The 14,465-nt window shown below is 44.7% G+C and overlaps 1 protein-coding gene across 2 annotated transcripts in view; it reads right to left on the bottom strand.

Moving 5' to 3' along the window:
• RASA3 (RAS p21 protein activator 3) overlaps positions 1-14,465 on the bottom strand; it is a 303,463-nt gene that overhangs the window by 124,417 nt on the left and 164,581 nt on the right. For both annotated transcript variants that reach the window (XM_077482700.1, XM_077482701.1), the window contains exon 5: positions 9,311-9,387. In XM_077482700.1, coding sequence (XP_077338826.1) covers positions 9,311-9,387 — 77 coding nt within the window. The remainder of the gene's footprint in view (positions 1-9,310; positions 9,388-14,465) is intronic.

Genomic DNA, 14,465 nt, shown 5'->3' with positions numbered 1-14,465 from the left:
TAGGACCCTCATCTGCAGCAGTGAACCACAAGGTCCAGCAATCATCTATCCTCATCTACAGCAGTGAACTACAAGGTCCAGCAATCATCTACCTTCGTCTGCAGCGGTGTACTACAAGTCCCAGCCGACCTGCTCTGCTTAGACCTGCTCATGGTATGTGCTTTGAACTCTTTGTATAATCAGCACACCTGAACTGTTACTTGTTATCTGCACCTAGCCTGACATTAACACGAGCCCAATACATAAAGGGAAACCTATCATGAATCCTGAACAGGCTCAGTTGTTTACACAAGAACTTTGCCGTTTATCACATCAAGTTCAGGAAATGGCCACAGAGCTCACCAAGGTGCAATCTCCTTCTACTACCACCATTACAAAAACTCCATCTGAACCAAAAATTCCTTTGCCCGACCGGTTTTCTGGTGACCGTAAAGCGTTTTGCAACTTTAAAAACAGCTGCAAATTATATTTCAAGTTGAGGCCATCCTCGTCTGGCCCTGAAACTCAGAGGGTTCAAATCATTATCTCTCTACTACAGGGTGACCCCCAGGCTTGGGCCTTTAACCTGGAACCTAACCATCCAGCCTTACTAACAGTAGATGCCTTCTTTGAAGCCCTTGGGTTGCTATATGATGATCCAGATCGTGCTGCTACTGCAGAATCGACCCTACGTAACTTAAAACAAGGAACTACCACAGCTGAAATGTATTGCTCAGAGTTTCGCAGGTGGGCCCTGGGAATCTGGCTGGAATGATGCAGCTCTCCGCAGCCAGTTTAGAATTGGCCTTTCAGATGCTATTAAAGACGCTCTGGTCAACTTCTCCTACCCAGCCTCACTGGAGGAGGCTATGTGTCTAGCTATTAGAATTGACCGTCGCCAGCGAGAGAGAAGGCGAGAACAAACAATGGCTGTGGCAAACTATATACCTTCCTTGCCACCTGATTATTCCATCTCCAGTGCCAAATCTGAGGAAGAACCTATGCAGTTAGGCTCCACCCGGTTATCTGCCCAGGAACACAAACGCAGGCGTAATATGGGACTCTGCTTATACTGTGGCCTCAAGGGTCATATGCTCCGTTCGTGCCCTACACGTCCGGGAAATGCCAGGACCTAGGTGATTGCTGGGAGGTCACCTTAGGTCTACTCTCATCTCCCCAGGGGGACAATCGTATACTTTTACCCGCTGTCATTCACTTTGGGACAGGGGCTCATGAACTGCTGGCCTTGGTGGATTCTGGAGCAGCTGAGAATTTTATTGATAAATCTTGTTCGACTTGATACCTGTCAAGTGGGAATAGAACAGATTCCACTTTGTTATAAGGACTTTCGGGATGTGTTTTCTAAAGGAATTGCTGACACTTTACCTCCTCATCGCAGTTATGATTGTCCCATTGACCTCTTGCCTGACACTACACCTCCTCGAGGGAGAGTCTTTCCACTGTCTGAACCAGAGAATCTTGCTTTGCAAGAATACATCCAGGAAAACCTAGCTAAGGGTTTCATCCGTTCCTCCACTTCTCCCGCAGGAGCAGGATGCTTCTTTGTCCCGAAGAAGGATGGAGGACTGTGACTTTGTGTTGATTACAGAGGTCTAAATAAAATAACCGTTCCCAATCGGTATCCTCTCCCTCTCATCACAGAGTTGTTCTCTCAAATCCAGGGGGCCAAAATCTTCTCCAAACTGGATTTAAGGGGAGCCTATAATCTGGTGCGAATCCGTGCAGGCGATGAATGGAAGACGGCCTTTAACACCAAGCATGGTCATTACGAATGTCTTGTCATGCCTTTCGGCCTCAGGAATGCACCAGCCGTCTTTCAGAACTTCATGAATGACATTTTCCGTGACATGATGGGTCGCTTCATGCTTGTTTATTTAAACGATATTTTGATTTACTCTCCCAATCTTGAAACACATCAGAAGCATGTCTGCTCGGTATTAGCCCGACTAAAGACTCACTCCCTTTTTGTAAAGCCTGAAAAATGTATTTTCCATGTTAAACAAGTACCTTTCCTGGGTTGCCTAATTTCTGACACAGGCCTCACCATGGACCCAGCCAAGGTTCAAGCCATTTTAGACTGGGTACCACCTTCAGACCTGAAGGCAGTTCAACGCTTCCTGGGCTTTGCAAATTTCTATCGAAAATTCATTAAGAACTTTGCCACCATTGCACATCCCATCACCTCTCTCACCAGGAAGACTCCTAGTACATTTAAATGGACTACTGAAGCCCAGGCAGCCTTCACTCAGTTAAAGAAAGCCTTTACCTCTGCACCAATTCTACGCCATCCTGTTCCTGAGCTACCTTTTATTGTAGAGGTAGATGCATCTGAAGTAGGAGTGGGGGCGCTTTTGTCACAAAAAGATCCTGTAAGCGCTGCCATCCACCCTTGTGCCTTCTTGTCCCGTAAATATTCCCCAGCAGAGCGCAATTACGATATAGGCAACAGAGAACTTTTAGCCATAAAGCTAGCTTTAGAGGAGTGGAGACATTGGCTGGAGGGAGCTCGCTATCCATTCATAGTTCTGACTGACCACAAAAACCTTGAATATATCCGTTCTGCTAAAAGACTGAACTCGCGTCAAGCCAGGTGGTCATTGTTCTTCTCCAGATTTGACTTTACAATTTCTTATTTACTAGGTCCAAAAAACATTAAGGCCGATGCCTTGTCTCGCAGCTTTTTATCAGAGTCTCCTCCTCCGCTTCCTCCTCAACCCATTATCTCTGAGGATAGGATTTTGGCTTTTACCCAGACTGACATCTCTGAGGCCTTGTTACCAGCACAGGCTGAAGCTCCTCCCTCCACTCCCTCTGGTATGCTCTTTGTGCCCCTGGCTCTTCGTTTGCAGGTATTGCAACAAGTACATGCATCAAAACCTGCAGCACATCCAGGGTTTAGACAAACTTTTGAGATTGTCTTTCGCAACCTCTGGTGGCCATCGCTTAGGCAGGATGTGTTAGCCTTCGTCCAGGCCTGTGAAGTTTGCGCCAGAAGCAAGAGCAGTACCTCTAAGCCCCCCGGTCTCCTTCGTCCTCTACCAATACCTACCTGTCCCTGGACCCATTTATCTATGGACTTTATCACAGACTTGCCTCTGTCCCAGGGATGTTCCACGATCTGGGTGGTGGTAGACAGGTTCAGTAAGATGGCCCACTTTGTTCCGCTTCCGAAGCTTCCATCTGCTAAAGAACTGGTATCTTTATTCATTAAGCACATTTTCAGGCTCCATGGGGCACCAGTTAACATTGTCTCTGACCGTGGCTCTCAGTTTATAGCCCAGTTTTGGAAGGCCCTTTGCTCTCAGCTGGGGATTAAATTATCATATTCTTCAGCATATCATCCTGAGACTAATGGCCAAACAGAAAGGACTAATCAGACTCTAGAGAAGATGGTACGTTGTCTGATGGCCAAAGATGAGGTGGAGTGGGTCAACATCCTTCCATGGGCAGAGTTTGCCTTTAATAATTGTGCCAGCACATCTACAGGGACCTCTCCTTTCTTTTGTGTTTACGGGTTGCATCCTCGTGTGTGCTCCTTTGATCTTCCGCCCTCTGATGTTCCAGATGCCAACACCACGATTGGACATTTCTCCAAAATCTGGTCCGATGTAAATCATGCTATTTCCCGCTCTGTGCAGGCTTTTAAGAAAACTGCTGACAAGAAGCGCTCAAAGGCACCAGAATATAAAGTTGGTGACAAAGTGTGGTTATCATCTCGGAATCTGTCCCTGCATGTTCCATCTAAAAAGTTTGGCCCAAAATTCATCGGGCCTTATGAAATCTCGGAGATTGTTAATCCTGTGCCCTACAGATTAAAACTTCCCCCATCCATGCGCATTCCAAATGTCTTTCATGTTTCATTGTTGAAACCTGTTCATTCCAGCCTCCTAGTAAATGAACCAGAACCTGTGGATGTGTTGGACAGTCAAGAATATGAAGTGCCATTTATTCTTGATTCCAGACGAGTGCACAATTCCTTACAATATCTTGTTCATTGGAAAGGGTTCGGCCCAGAGGATCGATCTTGGATACCAGCTCGTGATCTTCATGCTGATCGACTTAACAAGAAGTTCCATCTCCGTTATCCAAGTAAGCCTGGGGGTGCAGGAGCAACCCCTCGAGAAAGGGGGGGTACTGTCAGTACTAGAATCCCTTTAGGACCCAGCACAACTCACCTGACACAGCCTGTGTCTGGGAAACAACAGTGATTGGCCAGCTCACGTTTAAATCACCTGTATCAGCATTCAGTCAGTGCTCGTGTTAGAGTTCACTCGTGTTTGATCCAGCTGATATTTGCTCTGTGACTTTCGTGTTTGACCCAGCTTGTTTTGACCCTCCTTACTTGCTTCTGATTCGGTACCGTTTGGATTCTGATCTACCTGTGTATGACCCAGCTTGCCTAGACTACGCTTTGCCTGATTCTACTAGGACCCTCATCTGCAGCAGTGAACCACAAGGTCCAGCAATCATCTATCCTCATCTACAGCAGTGAACTACAAGGTCCAGCAATCATCTACCTTCGTCTGCAGCGGTGTACTACAAGTCCCAGCCGACCTGCTCTGCTTAGACCTGCTCATGGTATGTGCTTTGAACTCTTTGTATAATCAGCACACCTGAACTGTTACTTGTTATCTGCACCTAGCCTGACACATGGTTGATGATTAAAAAGAGGTACATGTAAAGCCCCATACACACTATCAGATTTTTGTCTTCAGATTTACCAAAACCATGTAGTGCAATGGCCTGCCCGATTGCATACAGATTGAAACTCCTAAGGTTTGACCTCATATTATATGGTTTTGGTAAATCTGAAGACAAAAATCAGCAGAAATTCTGATAGTGTGTATGGGGCTTAAGTATGCAGGCATCCGGGTAAAGCTGTCAACATAGACCATTCTCTGCACCGCCGACTTTCAGTGCTGTCAGTCTGCAATCGTGACTGAGAAAATTACCCTATAGTAGAGTGATGTGAAAGCGAGGCTTGAGGCGAGTGGAAGGGATGACTTTGATGGTGGTGAGAACGGTCTATGTGGACAGCTTTGCCCCAGATTCCTGTGTACTTAGATGTGGCAGTTTTTAATCATCAACCATGTAAGTTGCTAAATGTTGTACTTTCATTAAATGTAACCATATTGCTACACTTTTGCCGCGTACACACGATTGGATTTTCCGGCAGACTAGGTCAGACGGTCTTCCCGACGGACTTTCGACGGAGATGGACTTTATGAAGGAACAGACTTGGCCACACATGAATGGACTGAGTCCGTTCAAAAATCTGTTCATTTTGAACGTGATGACGTAAGACGGGAATAAAAAAGAAAGTTCAATAGCCAGTAGCCAATTGCTTACCTTGCGTTGTATTTGGTCCATCGGACCAGAATACAGATGAACGGTTTTCCCGATAGGAATTGAGACAGATTTCAAACATGTTCTATTTCTAGGTCCGTCAGATTTTTTAGATAAAAAACAATCAGATTAGTGCACACACAATCAGATTGTCCGACAGACTGATTCCGTTGGACCTAGTCTGCCGGAAAGTCCGCTCGTGTGTACCTGGCATTACAGGCACCTCTCTTCTCTTTTATACTCAGTTGTGACATGACGCTACTTGTATAACAAGGCTTGTTTATCAAGGAAAAATGTATTAAAACATTTTGCTTTTCTTGCAAAACACTTTTAAACCAAGTTACTCTCAAGCCAAGGTTTACTGTACTAAAATAATTGCATTTCCAGGTTTTGTGTAATGTAGGAGACCATATAGTGAAAGCCTGGTCCTGGGCTTCGTAACACTTTGAAAATAAGATTATCCTTTAACCACTTCAGCTCCGGACCAATAAACACCTTAAGGACCAGAGGTCTTTTTGCAATTTCGCACTGCGCTGCTTTAACTGGTAATTGCGCGGTCATGCAATATTGCACCCAAACGAAATTTGCGTCCTTTTCTTCCCACAAATAGAGCTTTCTTTTGATGGTATTTGATTGCCTCTGCGATTTTTTTTTTTTGCGATATAAATGGAAAAAGAGCGAAAATTTTGAAAAAAAAAGATATTTTCTTCTTTTTGTTATAAGAAAAATCGAATAAACTAAATTTTAGTCATACATTGAGGGCAAAATTTATTTAGCCACATGTCTTTAGTAAAAAAAATGTCAATAAGCGTATATTTTTTGGTTTGCGCAAAAGTTATAGCGTCTACAAACTAGAGTACATTTTCTGGAATTTACACAGCTTTTAATTTATGACTGCCGATCTCATTTCTTGAGGTGCTAAAATGGCAGGGCAGTACAAATCCCCCCCAAATGACCCCATTTTGGAAAGTAGACACCCCAAGGAAATTGCTGATGGGTATGTTGAGCCCATTGAATATTTATTTTTTTTGTCCTAAGGGATTGAATAATGACAAAAAAAAAAAAAAAAAATTTTTTTTACAAAAAGTTGTCACTAAATGATATATTGCTCACACATGCCATGGTTATATGTGGAATTGCACCCCAAAATATATTCCGCTACTTCTCCCGAGTATGGCGATACCACGTGTGTGGGACTTTTTGGGAGTCTAGTCGCGCAGGGCACCCCGAAAACCAATCACCACCTTCAGGATTTCTAAGGGTGCAAATTTTTGATTTAACTCCTCACTACCTATCACAGTTTCGAAGGCCATAAAATGCCAAAATAGCACAAAACCCCCCAAAATGACCCCATTTTGGAAAGTAGACACCCCAAGCTATTTACTGAGAGGCATGTTGAGTCCATGGAATATTTTATATTTTGCCACAAGTTGCGGGAATATTACAAACTTTTTTTTTTTTGCACCAAGTTGTCACTAAATGATATATTGCTCACACATGCTATGGGCATATGTGAAATGACACCCCAAAATACATTCTGCTGCTTCTCCCGAGTACGGGGATACCACATGTGTGGGACTTTTTGGGAGTCTAGTCGCGCACGGCACCCCGAAAACCAATCACCACCTTCAGGATTTCTAAGGGTGCAAATTTTTGATTTAACTCCTCACTACCTATCACAGTTTCGAAGGCCATAAAATGCCAAAATAGCACAAAACCCCCCCAAATGACCCCATTTTGGAAAGTAGACACCCCAAGCTATTTACTGAGAGGCATGTTGAGTCCATGGAATATTTTATATTTTGCCAAAAGTTGCGGGAATATTACAAACTTTTTTTTTTTTTGCACAAAGTTGTCACTAAATGATATATTGCTCACACATGCTATGTGCAGAAGTCAAATTACACCCCAAAATAAATTCTGCTGCTTCTCCCGAGTACGGGGATACCACATGTGGGGGACTTTTTGGGAGCCTAGCCACGTACGGGACCCCGAAAACCAAGCACTGCCTTCCGGATTTGAATATAAAATGCTATAAAAAACAAACTAACCAGAGTCACCCGTAACACTTATACGGTGATCAGTGGTGAAAGGGTTAACTAGGGGCAATCAGGGGGTTCAAATTTTTATTAGGTAGTATATGGGGGTCCCTGGCGCTATATAAAAACCTGACGGGGAACCTAAATAACTAACTGGCTAACCAGCGTCACCAGTGACACTTATACTGTGATCGCTGGTGAAAGGGGGTGAAAGGGTTAACTAGCAGCAATCAGGGGGTTAAAGCCATTATTGGGTAGTATATCGGGGTACCTAGCGCTATAAAAACCTGGCGGTGAACCTAAAAAAATAACTAGCTACCTAGCGACACTAGCGACACTGATGCAGCGTTCAGAAAAATTATCGCTTAGTGACAATGGCAAAAGGGGGTGAAAGGGTTAACTAGCGGAAATCAGGGGGTTAAAACCATTATTGGGTAGTATATCGGGGTACCTAGCGCTATAAAAACCTGGCGGTGAACCTAAAAAAATAACTAGCTACCTAGCGACTGTAGCGACACTAATGCAGCGATCAGAAAAACGATCGCTTAGTGACACTGGCAAAAGGGGGTGAAAGGGTTAACTAGCGGCAATCAGGGGGTTAAAACCATTATTGGGTAGTATATCGGGGTACCTAGCGATATAAAAACCTGGCGGTGAACCTAAAAAAATAACTAGCTACCTAGCGACACATGCAGCGATCAGAAAAATGATTGCTTAGTGACACTGGCAAAAGGGGGTGAAAGGGTTAACTAGCGGCAATCAGGGGGTTAAAAACATTATTGGGTAGTATATCGGGGTACCTAGCGCTATAAAAACCTGGCGGTGAACCTAAAAAAATAACTAGCTACCTAGCGACTGTAGCGACACTAATGCAGCGATCAGAAAAACGATCGCTTAGTGACACTGGCAAAAGGGGGTGAAAGGGTTAACTAGCGGCAATCAGGGGGTTAAAAACATTATTGGGTAGTATATCGGGGTACCTAGCGCTATAAAAACCTGGCGGTGAACCTAAAAAAATAACTAGCTACCTAGCGACACTAGCGACACATGCAGCGATCAGAAAAATGATCGCTTAGTGACACTGGCAAAAGGGGGTGAAAGGGTTAACTCTAGGGGCAATCAGGGGGTTAAATCTTTATTGGGGGGTGATAGGGGGCTACCCTGGACCTAACACTAACTGTCCTGACAGTTTTTACTGTCACAACTGACACTGAATGCATTGATCAGTAAAGAAATGATCAATGCAATCAGTGACACTGTGACTGGGGGGGGAGGGGGGGCGGGGGGGGATCGGGGGGCGATCGGGGGGGGGGGGATCGGGGGGGGTTTGTGTGCCTGTGTGTACCTACATGTCAGTGTAGTGTTGGTGCACACTTACTTTTACTGTTCTCCTCGTAGTCCGGTCAAAAAGACCGCCCCGAGGAGAATGACATCACTTCCTCCTTCCTGTGTAAACAATACACAGGGGAGGAAGCTTCTCATTGGCCAGGAGCGATCCAGAGGGGGTGGCCGAAAACCAACGGCCATCCCCTCATCACGGAGCGCTCCTGGACCGAATCGGACCGCCGTAACCAGCGGGAGGGGGTCCGATCGGACCCCCCACCCGCTGGAAGGCAATCACGTAGATGTACGTGATTATGCCTGCCTGTGCCATTGTGCTGACGTACAATGGCAATACGGCGGTCCTCAAGTGGTTAATGATAAGCAAAGAAACGTATTTTTTACATTTTTCTATTGTCGCAAAAAAAAAAAAAAAAAAAAAGCATGGAGAATGGTAATGGCTTTTAAGGTTTTGCAATGTGAACATTTTTATTTACAACATTTTTTAATACTTTTTGCATTTTTTTTTTTTTTACAACATTAAGAAAAAATATATCCATTAAACATTGATAATTATTTAAAGATAACAGTGTGGTCTTTCTTACCGTGCTGCAAGCTTATGACAGATGACACCAGTGTCAGTAATGACTTCACTCAATCTCAGCTCCAGGTGAACTTTCCCCTAAAAAACAGAGAATTGTGCGCTAAAATTAATGTACACGGGAAAGAATGCAAACAGGAAAATAATTATTTCTATAGGTATAATTGACTCCTCTATTATTATCACTTTTAATTAATTCTTCACACCTTCAAACAGCACAGTTGGGATACTCTTTCTTGTGTCACCAGAAGACACATTTTTTTTGAGAAAAAAAATGATGCCAAATTATTGTTTACTAAACCTTATTTCTCCATTATGAGTTAAAGAATATCTAAAGTCAAATTTTTTTTTAATTTTAACCACTTGACCACTGGGCACTTAAACACCCTTAATAACCAGACCAATTTTCAGCTTTCGGTGCTCTCACATTTTGAATGACAATTACTCAGTCATGCAACACTGGACCTATATGAAATTTTTGTCCTTTTTTTCACACAAATGGAGCTTTCTTTTGGTGGTATTTAATCACCGCTCGGTTTTTTATTTTTTGTGCTATAAAAGAAAAAATACAGAAAATTCTGTAAAAAAATAAATTTTTCTTTGTTTCTGTTATAAAATTAACAGATTAGTAATTTTTTCTTCATAAATTTTGGCCAACATTTATACTACTACATATCTTTGGTAAAAATAAGTACAAATTGGTGGATATTATTTGGTCTTTGTCAAAGTTATAGAGTCCACAAGCTATGGTGCCAATATCTGAAAATTGATCACACCCGAAGTACTGACAGCCTATTTCAATTCTTGAGACCCTAATGTGCCAGAAAAGTACAAATACCCCCCAAATGACCCCTTTTTGGAAAGAAGACATTCCAAGGTATTTAGTAAGAGGCATGATGAGTTTTTTGAAGTTGTAATTTTTTCCCACAATTCTTTGCAAAATCAAGATTTTTTTTACTTTTTTTCACAAAATTGGCATATTATCAGTTTATTTCTCACACACAGCATATGCATACCACAAATTACACCCCAAAACACATTCTGCTATTACTCCCGAGTACGGCGATACCACATGTGTGAGACTTTTACACAGTGTGGCCACATACAGAGGCCCAACATGCAGGGAGCGCCACATTTCTCTCCTACATGTAAAAATCATCATTTATTTGCTAGAAAATTACATAGAATCCCAAAACATTATATATGTTTTTTTAGCAAACACCCTGGAGAATACAATGGTGGTCATTGCAACTTTGTATCTCACACGGTATTTGCGCAGCAATTTTTCAAATGCTTTTTTTTGGAAAAAAAACAGTTTTGTGCTTATGCAGCCCACAGTGCTGCTGACACCGATCTCTTCCCCCTCCGCTGTACCGATCAGTACAGAGAGGGGGAGGGAGGAACCGGCGTCATAACATTACGCGGTTTGTTTACAAGTGATCACTCCGTCATTTGATGCGCCGGGCCCACACGGATGCTCTCGAGTGCGCACCCCAGGGGGCGCGCGAGAGCGGAATACTGGGAGGACGTCATATGATGGCCTCCCAGAGTTAAGCAACCGCCCTGTAGCCGTCATTCGGCTATGGGCCGGTTGTTAAGTGGTTAAATAGAGTATGGAATGATCAACCCTGTCAATATTTTTTTAATAGTTTTTGCTTTATCCCAGTGAGAACATTTTTCTCCCCTTCTTGTCTCAAGACTGAACAGGAAGTGAAAAGGAATGTCTTTTAGACCAGGCGTTCTCAACCTTTTAATCCTAGAGATTAAATAATTTTCATGTCTCGAGGAACCTTTCCTAAACTCAAATCATTAGGGCTCAATAGGAATGCTCCTCATACTGGTGGTCAATAGGAAGAATGTCCCCCTTAAAGTGGTTTTCAGAATGCCACCCTTAAAGCGGTTCTTCCCCCTAAAGGGGAAGTTCCGCTAATCTGATCCCTCCCCCCCTCCGGTGCCACAATCGGCACCTTTCAGGGGGGAGGGGGGTGCAGTTACCTGGATAATCCAGGTATCTGCACCCACTTCCGGGCAGACCGCCGCAGACCCCCGCAGACTCAACGCCCCCCCCCCCCCCTGTTGTGTTCTGGGAAACACACAGTTCCCAGGACACAGCGGGGGACCAGAAGAGACGCGCAGCGCGACTCGCGCACGCGCAGTAGGGAACCTGGCAATGAAGCCGCGATGCTTCACTTCCCGATTCCCTGACAGAGGATGGCGGCGGGGGCAGCAGCGAGACGAGCGATTGGCCGCTGACATCGCTGGACCCTGGGACAGGTAAGTGTGATTTTATTAAAAGTCAGCAGCTGCAATATTAGTAGTTGCTGGCTTTTAATATTTTTTTTTTAGGTGCAGAACCACTTTAAAGACAGCTAAAATTATATTTGACGTCATGCTGCTAGCTTTGCTAAGTGGTGCTGAACCTTGAACGCTGTAGACATCATCAAATGGGTGGTTCATCAGCCACAGCTCCAGGAACCCCTAGCAAACTCTGGAGGAACCCCAGGGTTCCACGGAACCCTGGTTGAGAGTGGCCGTTTTAGACATTGACAAAGGAACAGGTGTCCCCATTAAAAGATTTCCTCTTTATTGTTATTCTAGTCACAAATTAAAATTTTTAGATTTTCCTTCACTTTCAGCACCAGGACAATGGTCATCAATGCATATGGAGAATGGGAAAATCTCCCTAGCAGTGATGCAGACAGCAGTTAATATCTGACAGGAATTTCAGTATTTTCCCATTGCATACAAATCCAAAATTGAAAAAAAAATTACCTTAAAGCGGGAGTCCGCCGTTTTTTTTTTTAAATACTGCAGCTGCTGACTTTTAAAATAATGACACGTACCCGCCCAGCGCGCCCGCGATGTCGGCACCCGAAGCCGATCTCTCGATCGTCTCTCGGGTGCTGCCGCCGCCATCTTGGGTATGGGAATCAGGAAGTGGAGCCTTTCGGCTTCATTTCCCGGTTCCCTACTGCGCATGCGCGAGTCGTGCTGTGCAATAAGGATGGTCCCCGCTGTCTCTGGGATCGGTGTGTTTCCCAGCAGGCAGCGGGGGACCTTCGGAAAGGGGCGTAGATTCTGCGGAAAGGGGCGTACCTTCTGCAGAATCTATGCCGGAAGTGGGTGCAGATACCTGTACTGTACAGGTACCTGCACCCCTCTCCCCCCTGAAAGGTGCCAATTGTGGCGCCGGAGGGGGGGAGGGTTCCAATGAGCGGAAGGTCCACTTTAGGGTGGACCTCCGCTTTAAGTACAAGAGTAGTCTTAAAAGTTCACAGCCTGACATGGAAGAAGTGACCACACAGACTTTGTGGAAGTAGAAGAAGAAGGCTTGAAGTGTGGCCTTGAAGCTGACAGTGCACTATAAGCCACCTTCTTCCACTTTGGCACCCCCACAGGTGGGGTGCCAACTGTTTGCAAAGATCACATGAAAATTGTATAGTGCGCATGTGCCATTTTTACCACTGAACATCTGGAAGAGTGTGGATTAGGGTATAACGTTTCATGTGTGTGTGGTCATTCCTTCAATGTCAGGTTGTGAACTTCTCAGATTACCCCCAATGTAATTATTATTATTATTATTACTATACAGGATTTATATAGCGCCAACAGTTTGTGCAGTGCTTTACAAAATGAGGGAAGACAGTACACTTACAATACAAATCAATACAGGAGGAATCAGAGGACCCTGCTCGTTAGAGCTTACAATCTAGAAGAATATATTGAAGCTTACAAGTTTTTAGATGTGATGACTGTGACATACACATCATCTCTTTTACCACTTGCTTACTGGGCACTTAAACCCCCCTCCTGCCCAGAGCAATTTTCAGCTTTCACTTTGAATGACATTTGCGCGGGCATACAACACTGTACCCAAATGAAATTTTTATCATTTTTTCCCCATAAATAGAGCTTTCTTTTGGTGGTATTTAATTACAGCTGAGAGTTTTATTTTTTGCGAAACAAACAAAAAAAGATGCAAAATAAAAAAAATAAAAAAATCATGTTTAATAGTTTGTTATAAAATTTAGCAAACAGGTAATTTTTCTCCTTCATTGAAGTGCGCTGATGAGGCGGCACTGATAGGCTGCACTGGTGGGCACTGATAGGCTGCACTGGTGGGCACTGATAGGCATAGTTAAGGTGGCACCAATAGGCATAGTTAAGGTGGCACCGATAGGCACAGATAAGGTAGTACTGATGGGCACAGATAAGGCGGCACTGATGGGCACAGATAAGATGGCACGGATGGGTAGCACGAATGGGTGGCACAGATGGGTGGCACTGATAGGTACCACTGATAGATGGGACTGATGGGCACTGATAGGTGGCTCTGATAGGTGGCACTGCTGGGCACTGATGGGCGGCACTGATGGGCACTGGTAGATGACACTGATGGGCACGGATATGTGGCACTGGGGTGCAGCACCGTTGTTGAGGCAGATTGCGGGCACTGATGGGAGGCAGATTGTGGGCACTGATGGGTGGCACTGTGGGCACTGCTGGGTGGCACTGTGGGCACTGCTGGGTGGCATTATGGGCACTGCTGGGTGGCACTGACAGGTGGCACTTATTTATTGATGGGTGGCACTGGCAGGGGGCAGGTGGGCACTGGCAGGGCTGGCCGTGATCGGGACTGATGTCCCGATCACGGCTGCTGGTGATCGGCTCCTTTTTTTTCTCCTCGCGCTGTCAGCGCAAGGAGGAATAATAGCCGATTACCGGCTCCGTTGTATCACATGATCAGCTGTCATTGGCTGACAGCTGATCACGTGGTAAGGGGTCGGGATCGACCCCTTGCTCGGATCGGTGATCAGACGAGTCTCATAGACTCGCCGATTACAGAGCGCGCCGCGTGCGCCCCTCAGGGGGTGCGCAGGCCGCTCGTGCACGGGACGACGCTAATAGACGTAGTCCCGGCAAAGGAGGTCCGCGCTGTAGCCGTCATTTGGCTATAGCGCGGATCTCAACTGGTTAAGATTGGGGTAAGTAGGGTATTCCGTAATTCAAAGTCATGAGCTGGGCAGGGCTGATAATATTGTTTTTAGATAACACTTATATACACACACACAGACACACACACACACACACAATACATACATAAATACACTATATTACCAAAAGTATTGGGACGCCTGCCTTTACACGCACATGAACTT

Source organism: Lithobates pipiens, unplaced genomic scaffold (genome assembly GCF_037356315.1).
Source record: "Lithobates pipiens isolate NorthernLeopardFrog02 unplaced genomic scaffold, aLitPip1_a1.2 Scaffold_16, whole genome shotgun sequence".
NCBI classification, from domain to species: domain Eukaryota; kingdom Metazoa; phylum Chordata; class Amphibia; order Anura; family Ranidae; genus Lithobates; species Lithobates pipiens.
The sequence above is the reverse complement of the archived record's forward strand: the minus strand, read 5'-3'. Positions and strand labels throughout refer to the sequence as shown.